The 12,297-nt window shown below is 38.9% G+C and overlaps 1 protein-coding gene across 5 annotated transcripts in view; it reads right to left on the bottom strand.

Annotated features, from left to right (window-relative positions):
* LOC120791056 (cAMP-specific 3',5'-cyclic phosphodiesterase 4D-like) overlaps window positions 1-12,297 on the bottom strand; it is a 94,907-nt gene that overhangs the window by 50,197 nt on the left and 32,413 nt on the right. For 2 of the 5 annotated variants that reach the window (XM_040129184.1, XM_040129187.1), the window contains exon 1: window positions 2,774-3,270. The exons of the other annotated variants lie outside the window; for them this stretch is intronic. In XM_040129184.1, the coding sequence (XP_039985118.1) occupies window positions 2,774-3,009 (236 nt within the window). In that variant the 5' untranslated portion in view covers window positions 3,010-3,270. Of the gene's footprint in view, window positions 1-2,773; window positions 3,271-12,297 lie in introns of those variants that run through there. 5 annotated transcript variants of the gene reach the window in all.

The following is a 12,297-nucleotide window of genomic DNA, read 5'->3' as shown; positions in this document are numbered from 1 at the left end:
TCAACAACTATAATTCCTAAGTGAATTAAAGGTGCTCCATAAATTAAGTTTGCCTGGTTTTTCCGGTGGCCTCTTACACTGAAGGTGTAATCACAACATTCCTGGTTTGAGTCTCCTTTCCCTCACCTCCTCTCTAATGTCATCTGTCTAATATAGGCCAAAAAAGCCCCAAAAATTAACAAAAACAAAAAAAGTTTGCTCTGGAAAAAAGGTTTTGGAAGGAATTGAACCCGTCCTTTCATCCAAAGTACTTTATGATATCAATTGAAATCATCTGATAAATATGCAAATACAACCACTTTAAACAGCATAAATATGTAGTTCTGTCCTTATCCTTGAGTTGTAGTCTTGTTTGGATTTTAATTGATGCTTGTTTTATCCATATTGATTTGTGTCATATTTTATTTAATACTGGGTTAATGCTTGTGCCCCCCTTCCTTTTTACCCTTTCTCATTTTTAATCCCATCTGCAGTCTTTTAAGTTTTATGTTTGTCTAACTGTAGGCTTTTTGCCTACAGAAAACTGCTCTCATTGGACCATGCTGTATTAACAAAAGGTTTAAATTAATGAAAAAAATTAATAAATATTGAAACAGCATGCAGGAACAAGACACAGGTAATGGGACAAACACGGACAGGCACATGTCAGTGTGAAGTGAAGCTAAACATATTTCCTTCAATCTGTTGTGGTTTGGATTGGACTGACAGTTGTGTGAGAACATTTGGGAGGGGAGGGGCTTTCGGGGGGTGTGGGGGGGGGGTGGGGTCTCTGCCTGCAGCCAGAGCAGCTGACAACACTGAGAAGCTTAAAAATTACACGTGACAACACTGAAATGTAAGGATGGATGACGTAAATACACACATCATGTTTAAAAGTTGCTACCGCCAGGAGAAACAAACAGTTACAGGGTACGGGGGGAAGGGAGGGGACACAAACGCATCCAGGTTTATGTTTATCTGATGAACGATGTTTTGATGCTGTATTAAATAAACTAGCAGAAGGTATGATGATGTGCAGGAGTTTTCCAGTCTGTATGACATCAATTCACACTAATTATACTTTTGGTCATAAAAAATTTGCTCTCTACCACCACTGGAAGAAACTTTTTTTTTAACTGTGATGACGAACATTTTATTATGCATTATACTTATTATAATGCATCAATATACTGTAGGTTACCCCTAAACATGGTGGTGTTTTTAAAACCTTTTCCTTGCTGAGGGAACTGCAATTGCAGGGCAGATTTCCAGGGATAAAATAATTGGTTGATTTTACTCTCTGACACATCTGGTGAAATTTAGCTTAACTTTAATTACTTTCCTCTGAAAACTGGCTGTGAGTTGGCAACGGAGTTTTTCTCATCAGAGTTTAATAAGAAATGTTTTGGTTGAACGACATGAACATGAACCGGATTAATGAAGAGTAATGAGACGAAGCGAAGGGGCATATGGTGTCAGTGGTAGGCTCTATGCATGTAACCAAAATAATTCTAATGCTAATGCGGAACTACATCATAGTATAAGATCAGTGTTGTTCTGGGTATTCAAAGGTTCATAAAGGCCTAATTTTTGTTTTTCCTTATCTGTAATCTTGTGTGTACGTGTATGACAAAACCAAACTTAAAACCAAAGGAAAAAAACAACACTACCTTTGCACACAGCTTGCAGCCACATGAAAGAAAGTTCCTCAGCCGCACGGTGACACCATGTTAACAATAACGAATGACTTAGGACAACATCGTTGAGATAGCTGTGGGAAACGCTGTCATTTCTCAGCATTAAAGTCCTGCTAAGATGAAACAGCTGCCAGTAAGGGCAGCAATTACTCAGATTATAATAGGACATTGTGGGTGTATCTACGAAAAAGATCGAAAATGTTGTTAAAGCTCATTAAATGATTTCCTGCAAATAACTGAATTTAAAAATTGCTTACAAACATGAAGCTACACTTGTTGGCTTTCATGACCCTAAAAGCAGTAAACAGTTTGTTTACGGCCAAGACTGAAAAACGATTAGCTTTAGACAGCAGGGTGATTTTCCTTTCCTGCAGCTTTCCTACCCATTTCCTCAACTGACCCACAGGTCACAGTTGTGTACATGGAAAATCTACGTCCCACTACCCAGTGGCACTTCTTTTTCTTGCACTGATATAGTTAGTTTCTATTTTAAAGATGATAAATAACTCCATAAAGTCACTTTGATATCTATGATGAAAACTCCGTTCTGAAATGACGAATAATCTCCATCCATCACATTTATGTTATCTGAGACATGAAATACCAATTTAGGCAACTGGAAAAAATAATCATCTCGATCTTTTCTGACGTAAAAGACATTGGCTGCTATAGTATCCTTTCTCCTCACTATTTGACCTGTGCCAGGCCTGCTGAATGCAGCAATGAACACCTTAGGCACAAAACCTCTCTTTCATTGCAAGAACAACGAGGTCCATTGAGATGACACCAGTCCCGACGTCAACAAAATCCTGATTTCCCACAGTTACCTTCTCATCAGACAATGAGGGCTTTTTTTTCAACAGCAAACCCATGACACACATTTTGAAAACATGGAAAAGCTGCTACTATAATACTGAGACACCTATAAGCCTCTGAAACAAAAGCATGGACTCAAAAAGACTGAAGATGACTTCTGAATCTGAACCTTCAAAATTAAATCATCTCATCCATGTACAACAACAACTTTTCCAGGGAAAATTCTGGAAATGGTGTCCATGTAATATCCATGTCAAATTCTTCACTGAGCTCAACACTACCTGGGTGTGTGTGCCAAGGTGAAGCGCCTCTGCAGGGCGATGCTACGGTTCATCAGGAGTTTGCGGAATAGCAGAGGAGAGTGGCGGGGGGAGTTTCGAGGCGAATCACAGGGGGACATCCTGGGGGATCCACCGGGCGAGCCAGACGCTGACCGCGGTTTCAGCTTGATGGGCTGAGTGCTGCTGCATGGGAAGGAACCAGCCTCCCCAGAGATTCCACTGAAGGCCTCACTCATGCTGCTGATCAAGGGGTTTGAGAAAGCCTTCGTCTTATGCTGATCTCTTGTGCAGCCTTCTCAGTCCTGACAGGTAGTCCAGGTCATCCATCTCAGCGGCATTCTTCAAGGGAATTCATTAAATAACTCTCGGGTCTGTCTTGTAATGATGCACTTCATATTAAGAGACACTCTAATACGGGAATCTCTAAACTCTCCAGATCCACGTTTACTTTACAGCTCGAGGAACGTCATTACCTTTCTCAACAGAGCTACAGTATCTGCAAGCACTGGTGATGGACATGGACACGAGTGCAGGAGTGAGCCCTCCCCTCAGCAGTAAGCTGTGTTTACATAGCACTGAGCCCTGCCTAAATATGGCCAGGCCTGAATTCTAGCGTTGTTAGCTCATATCACGGATGATCTAGCTGTGTCCAGCATTCCCTTCATGCAGGAGTAAACCGGCAACCTCCAAACACAACAGTTTACATCTGTTTTTGTCCTCAACCCATCAGTATGCAAACATTAACCAGTGATTACAGCTCTGCGTGTGTAGACGCATGCCAGAGCTGCGTGGTGTTGAGAGGCTGCAGCTTGGATAGATTTTCATTATGCTGGTCAGTGGGGCCCCGCTCTGTCTAAAAACAGAGCCCGCTTGAGATAAAAGATAACAGGAACCCTGGAAATGTCACTTAAACTTTTAGTCATATCTCAAATGAATAGTGCTTTCCCAGTGGTGCAGAGGGGTGACGGAAAAAACAGAGATCAAGCACAGTATTAATCTCTGACGCAGACAGCCAGTGACCCAAACCTCCTCTACCCAGAACAAAACCTTGTGAATTCAGCCAAAATACACAAACTTAAGTCTTAAATCTGTTTTTACCTAAACATTCCCCTTGAGAAGCACATTTTGCTCCTAACTTACAGACATAGTTCAATCAGTCAGTAAACCTCACATTACACCATAATGTGGAGGTTTACAACCTCCACAGTAGAAAACTGAATCATACACCGATCGCAGTACGCTGAATCTCTAATATATGTAACTGCTTCATTCAGTTATTTAAAGAGTTTAGATAATTTAATCCCTTCTTTTTGCACTCCTCTGAATTGTCCTTGTAATTGTGAAGAGTAAAGTGTTGACTGCTGTGCAGCCTCTGCACTGCATTAATCATAGATCGCCAGTCAATCAAACATTGTGACTACAATGTCTTTATGCTAAGGTTTTACATTGATAACGTCTGAGTTTCTGGGGTTAGTACTCTTTCCTTTGTCTGTTCAATCACAGCAACATGAGAGCTGTACACCAAGTGTTTAGAACAGCAAAGGTTAAAGCTCCTGTTAACAACCTATAGGTTAAGTCGATGTTATTAATAGTGAAGTGTCATTGGGGGCTGAGTGATGTGATTATTACTTGCCTACTTACAACTACAATTACTTCCTTTGTTATGTCTGTAAAGTATCTAAAAAGCTTTGACATCCTTATGGCAAAGTAGAAAATGAGTTGAACATTTATGATTCGTTTTGTCATTGTGTATCTTTGTCACTCTGCATCCATTTTAATGAAGCTTTAAACTAGTGAAATAGAAGGGCTCTTGAGCCTGAGAGGCCGACTGCCAAAGTACTGATTTAACTCAGGAGGGGTCAGGGGGGGTCACTGCAATGAGCTCACTAACAAAAACACAGCTGTTGTACGAAGTGCTGCCAAATATGACCAGCAGATGGTGCCCACGCACATACACATATAGACACTGATGCAGACAAATGCACTAATATGAAAATTAGAAACAAAACATAAACTCAGGAAAATGTCCAACCATCCTGTTGGGTTTTGACTTGGAGAAATTCAACTTGAGAGCATTAGTTTTCTGGCATTTGGAGGCAATGTTTGTCCGAGGCTCTAACTGTATCCTCAGCATAGGAGGCCCAAGTGCGTTTTGAGCCTTTAATCCTGGAAACGGTCCACATCATCTGCTTACACAATCTATCATTACACCTGTGACTGAATCAGTGGGAAAAAATAGTCCAAAACACAAAAAACTCTAGACTGCGGTCAATCAAACTGTCGCAATTATGACTCAATGGGGAGAAAAGATGAGGAGGTAAATCCCATGTCTTTTCTAGAAGTGACTAATGCCAGGATATGTGGAACTATTTATTTGACTGAGTCACAGGCCCTTCCTCCTCCCACTAATAACACCAGATCTAACATCAGATCAGAAAAAAACAAAACTCACTGCAGCTAAATGCTTGGAAAAAGTTCTGTCTCTGCAGCCATTTAAGGCATATGCAGCTATTATTTCCTTCATTTTTGCCTCTTTTTTTTTTGGATGGCAGACAGTAAACAAGGAGAGAGCGGGGCATGGCACGGGGCAAAGATCCCCGGCCTGAATCGAACCAGGGACACTGCGATATGTGGTACGTGCCTTAACCATTAGTCTACTGCGGCGCCCTGAAGTTATGTACAGCTCTAGAGGAAAAACACACTGGCAGTTAGGCACATCAGCAGCGAAATCCATCAAATGATGGAGCGTTATGTGACGCAGCTGTTGTTTGTTGCCCTTTAGGCTGCTTAAGGCAGATCCCCAATATGACTTTCCTAAGGAAGGGGTAAACCTTATGGCAGCACCACCTTGGTTTTTACACCTCTTAGCTCCGTTCAGTGTTCAAATTATTTGAACTTTGCCCCCCTTCCAAAGTGCACCCAATCGGATTAGAGATGACTCCAATGCTTAAACATAAAGAGTGCATCAGATTTTAAATTGTGTCTTGTTATTGTTTTTCAGGGCAAAAAAAAAAGTTCTTCGATAGATAGATAAATTACATGACACAATATCAGCACTGAGTTGAGCACTATGCGCTGATTCTTTGCTCAACTGATCGGTGAGTGCAGCTCAGACTAAATACAGCACTGTGTGTGTAGGCAGCTTTATGACTGATGATAGTTAATCTAGGTGACCGACCAGTGCTGGAGCGGGAACTTGACAAATTGAAAGGGAAGGCTCCATCAAGGAGAAAAACCTGTAACTACTGTGACTTGCACAGAAGAATAAGTTAATGTCAGCGTCATGCAGGTGCTTACACTGAGAAATTGAATTTTTCAGCCATCAAATTCAGCCTTTCCACAAAAAGAACTATCCGCAGTGTTACCTATTAATGTTGTATGTTCCAAATACCAGATATTTCTCTCATCGCATCATAGAATAGAAATGCCCACTTACAGTTCGAAGGTATGCATGTAACACAACGTGCATACAATTTACAAAATAGGTTATAATGGAGACTATATTAAACCAAACATTAGTTTTAGTCCATTAAAACATGCTTTCTTCCAACCTGAAAGGGGTTGATAGGGGGACAAAAATACTTATGGATAATGTGTGTATGAATTGTTGACCAGCTGCTGTTAGAAAAGACTTCTTCTGGTTACCCCCAGCAGCTCTTGCACTCTCGTAAACAATGTGCAGCATCCAATATAACCTTCCCTTATATGATACGTTATATTGTTTCATATAATGAAACATTGAGCCAGAGCCAACAATGAGCCTTCTGTAGTTATGAGCTCCAAGATATCTAATCAAATGTGAAATTATAATGCATAACCACCAGATGATCCCCCAAATTTCATTATAAGGAGACATCAACACTTACATAACACAATTACCACATAACCAAAGACAATTACAGCCAACCACCACACTGAATACTAATTAATTAATCAAAAACCACACTGTTGAATAATGCCAACTCTTTGAACTGGTGCTTGGCAGTCTCTCTCACAATAATACTTATATAAATAACCGCAGTGGCAACCGCATTAACAATAATAGCAATTATTAAAATGAAAATAAATACCTATTTATTTGGTCCAGAGGGCCACCTCAGCCAAAGAGGACAAAGAGGAGCCACGTAAGCCACTATAATAAATTGTGATCTGCACTTTACTTTCTAAAAGGACCACATTTCTCATTAGCTCTTAAAGAATATTATCAGATTTATCCTTTATTTTTTATTATTGTCAACAAATCCATGAAAAGACCAATCATGTGTTAGGCCGTCTCTTCATACTTTTGAGCTTCCCCATCCCGTAGAAGTAAATAGTGCTTTGTCAGGGACTACTTTAAGCTGCACATTTGGTACGCTAGTGAGTTTTTACAGCAGCATGACAGATTATGCTGGACTGACAAAATAAATTACAGTCCCCACATTCATCATAAAGAAGAAACATTTAAGTAAGTGAAACAGTGTGCCTAATTGATTTGTTTTAAATAGTTTTAAGGCAACAATGGATCTCTATGGCACAGAGGAATGAGTGAAATCAGCCTTTGACTACACAGAGTTAATAGGATCAATTCATTGTCGGCTGTGGTCTTTTCTGGAGCTGCAGCAATTAGTCGATTATTTGACATTAATCGGAAGAAAATGAATCGCCAACTATTTTGTTTTTTGAGCAAAAATGGCAAAACTTTGAGGATTGCAGGTTCTCAAATGTGAGAATTAACTGCTTTTCTTTGTCTTACATTGTAGTAAATTGAATATTTTTCTGGGGTTTTGAACTGTTGGTTGGACAAAACATGACATTCGAACATATTACCTCGGTTTTAAAGACCAAACAACCAAGAAAATAATGGGAAGATTGATTGATAATGAAAGTGATTGTTAGTTGCAGCCCTTGTCTTTTCATGTAATTTGTTGACAGTAAGAAAGAATTATAATATCACCCTACTAATACTTTAATTAGCACATTATTTCTCACATAATGATAATACAAAAATGTGATTATTTGTTCCATCTGAGTATAATTACTGCCACTTCTTCCACAAGATTCTAGGAATTTAAGATTAATCTGCAGATGAACTGCTTGTAAGTTACTCAGGTAAGTGTACCCAATAATTCTTAAAGTGTAATGAAAAGGTAAACAGGGAAATACAGGTAATGTTAGTGTACAGAGTAAGGAGAGAGATGCACAGAGCTGAGCGGTGGTACGTTTGTCCAGATGGAATCGTCAAGTCCCAGCAGCTCCTGGGGAAAGAGGAGCCAGGAACATGCTCATTCTGGACAACTTCCTCTGTAAACGGCCAAGAGCTGGGACCAAAGCCAGCATCCTATGTTGTAGAGACTCTCTACAGGCTTCCAAACAGGCTATGTTTGTTGAGCATACAGACTGTTCTAAATACACTTATATTATGGACAGTCATTCACTAATTTAGGACATTCACTGCTTAAGGGTTGCTGTTTATTCAAAATTACCCATTCTTCATATTTTTGCAGCTGGCGTTGAATGTTGAAAGGCAATTATAATGAAGATTATTAAATACCAACAAAAAAACACAACAGTTTAGTGTCAGTACAGCATGTTACCAAGCACACAAGTATGACACAGGTACCTGCTTGCTAACTAACCAGTTGGGACTAGGTGTCACAAACATTAGCAAACAGGACAAAACAATAATGACCCATTGGCTCTGTGAAAAATAGCAAAACTAATTTTTTACACACCTGCTATTCAGAGACAAAGCAGCCTCCACCTCCGTCTTCATGCCTTTCAACTCTCAGAGGTCTCTCCAGCGTTGGAAAGCCTTACCGATGTTAACACAGCTCTTCGTCTTTGCCTGATCATAGCACCAATTTTTCAGTTTTCGTTCTTCAGTTTTCGGACCGTGAGGACATATTTGCTGAATTTGACAAGAAAGTTATTTGAATTAGAATCACTGACTCTACCTGACTATATACATACACACACACACACACACACACACACACACACACACACATATATATATACATATAAACATACACATATATATGCATATACATATTTATATATATACACACATATATATACACATATATATACATACACATATACATACACACATATATGTATATGTATTAATATATGTATATATATATACATATACATATATAAATATACATATATATACATACATATACATACATATGCATATACATACATATACATATACATACATATACATATATAGAAGTATACATATACATATATACATATACATATACATATATATACATATATATACATATACATACATATACATATATACATACACATATATATATATATATATACACATATATATACATATATATACATATATATATGAATGAGGCTTTAACGTTTTATTCAAAATTCAGAGCACCGTTCAAATGTGAGAAAAAATTAAATATTCGGTCTGTAGTGATCTGTCCGAATTCAAAATTCGCCCTGCACTAAACCATGGTGTGTTAGTGAAAGGATCTGTCAATCTGATCTATTGTATGTCCTTTTGTCCTATCAGCAAAAAAGCCATTTAATGTTCTCTCTGTTAATGCAAAATAGAGTTAACTAGCAGACAATCATGCAGATAATCATGACACCAAACCATTGAAAATATGTGACTTATGAGTTCAGCTGCCTGAACCCAGAATCATTCTTAAAACCGTAAATCTGTTGTCAGCCGTGATATTAATCCCTCAGGTGAGTCAGTGGATGCACCACAAATGACTAGAACCACAGTCATTTTATGTAGGGCTGTGTTCAGATTAATTTAAACAATTTATGTTCCAGTTATGATTTGTTCAAACTTGAGCTTGAGAGTTTTTTTTGTGAGTTACCATGTAATTTCACTGAGCCCTGATTGATCATATCAGTTAAGGATTTTCATTAAAATTCGCGCAAATAGCAATGTGGCGGACAAACTCCAGTAATATTTCTTGTGCATGATTATCACAAACATTTCCAAGTAAGTACAAATTCTCAGTCACTATATCTGAGCTATAAGCCTGAAGTACAGCATTTCTCACCTCACAATAGTCCACAACATGAAACACGTCTGTCACTTAATAGGGCTGTCCATACGTCTTATGAACTGGCAAACTTGTTGGAAACGTCTCGGCCTTGTTTTCTCGGTGTTGTTCAGCTCAAGCAGTTATCATCTGATATACTGGCACAAGGTTCAACAAATGCCATTTGTTCATGAAAATTATGATTAAACTGAGCAAAACAGTAAAATAAATGCTTGAGTAGGTTATTTTCAAACCCCCCATTTCAAGGAAATGTAATTGTGACTGGATTACATTTTCTTTTAACACAATGAGGAAATGCTCTGGCAAATAAGTTGATACTCAACGTGTCGGTAAAATTTTCAATGACAACGTATTTAATTTTCCTCAAAATGTATCATCTCACAATACAGTAACCACTTGTAGTGACTACAACATTATTAAACATTTGGGGAAGCCCCGAGCTCTGGTGTGACAGTTGTGCACTTTGTACTCCCACCATCCGCCCAAGCCACTTCCTGGCAACTCCGGTGCAGTTCATAAATGTGAAGCTTCATTCATTCACATGTTCAAAAAAAAAAAACCTGCCTCTGAACATAATCCAGCAAGCAATTACATTGCCGTGACATCGTATTACATTATTGTAAAACAAACTATGGCATAGTTATTGTCAATTAGCAAACAAGTTTCAGCAGAACCAGCTCAATGAATCTCGTTCCTCTACTGTTTTTTTCTGACCTTAACTTCTAGGTCCGGTGAGGTGACTCTGATGATGGATGCCCGCGCCAGACTGTCAGCTAAAAAAAGACTGAGACATCACATCCTTGATCACACAGCATCAGATCTTACTGTCTGTCTGCGGCATCTCCAAGGCAACTGGGAGCTTTTCAATAGCAAATATTATGTTGTTATTCAAACAGGACGTCTGCTGAGGCTCTACCTCCGCTTGGTGACCTTGCACGCACCTGGGGATGCAGCGACAGAGCCTTTGTAGTTAAACGCTGCAGATCGGACGATAAGGTGAAAAAACAAATGGATGGAAGGAGGAGAAAATGTTTAGACAGTGTTTCATGTTGATTTTGTTAATGTCCTTATCATGTGATTAATTATATCATCATCTTTAAATAAAGACAAGGCTTCAAAAAGGTTTTAAGGAGTTTGTCAGATTAGATGCGAAACGACTCCTTGTGGAACCCCTTGGTAAAGGGTTCTTAGTTAGAAAGAAATAAGGTCAGCTGAGGGAATTCAAACATGGAGGGGTAGTTTGACTCTGTATGGTTCAATCCGCTGCCGAAAGAAGAGATCACAGCAAAGGCAACAAACGGGAAAGGAAGGCCATATGGCAATTAGTTTGTTCTGCAAACACTGCGTTGTTTTTATAAGAAACTGTTTTTATCAGCAAACACAGCACAGCTAACACAATCAAGGGGACAAAAGTCAACAGTCACGGAGGCTTAGAGGAAGACACAATGCATGGCTAACGTGATTTGAAACATAACGAAGACAGAAATTATATCTAACAAAATTTGAGGTTGTGATTATTTTCCTTTCTGCACCATTTGACAGCTCTTAGAAAGTTGGAGGGCAGCATGGGAGGAAATGTTGTCTGTCTGACATGCTGTAGAGTAATTTAGTATTTCAAAGTGTCCTGAGTGCAGATAAAAAAAAATAACAAAACAGTAAGAAACAGTGTTTTGTTTCCTTTAACCTTTGGGGTGACACACTTAGGACACACTAACACCATCCTGCTTGTAATCTTTTTTACAAATCGACCGCTGACTCTGAAGCATCATAATATTCTCTCCTGTAATATGAAACACTGTGATATTATTCTGTTCCTGTCAATAAGAGTGTGATCTTTGTCAGCCTGCCTTGACATTAAAAAAAAGACATAAAAGTCAAGTCAAGTCGAATTCTGAATAGTATCAGCAATAACAAATGACACCCATTCTAACACTCCCGGTCCTAATGGTCTGCCTCTTCTGTGCTTTGTAGCTCTGCTCTACAAAGGAAGTGTTAGAAGCGTAAAAATGTTTTTTTCTGAAAATTTATATGACTTGTAAATGTGATGTTCTGTAGCCTTAGTGAGAAGCGTTTTGGTTTCTTTCCTCTTATCTATCTATTACCAAATCTATCTCATTTTAAACCACAAAGTCACATTGCTGCTCCTTTGTTTTCCAGTGCAGTCGAGATATCGATCTGTGAATTACTGGCGGGAGTTTCACTTCATCTCCAAAGCTCTCAAGCTGCTTTACAGCTCCACTATGCTGACCAGAAACTCAGGGCAGCACAAAAACACATCACCTGGTGAGACAAATCAAGCAGGGCTCCAAAAGAACAGGGATGGCCTGCACTGAAAACCTCCTATCAATAATGTTCACAACACTTTAATTACCTCACCATTCAGTTTAGCAAAGGGATAGATTTAGTGGCACAGCAGGTAGATTTGTAGCCAATTTTGAGATTTGCTGTGTTTACCTCATAGAGGGATTTCAAAATACAGTGGCT

Source organism: Xiphias gladius, chromosome 6 (assembly GCF_016859285.1).
Source record: "Xiphias gladius isolate SHS-SW01 ecotype Sanya breed wild chromosome 6, ASM1685928v1, whole genome shotgun sequence".
NCBI lineage: Eukaryota > Metazoa > Chordata > Actinopteri > Istiophoriformes > Xiphiidae > Xiphias > Xiphias gladius.
The sequence above is the reverse complement of the archived record's forward strand: the minus strand, read 5'-3'. Positions and strand labels throughout refer to the sequence as shown.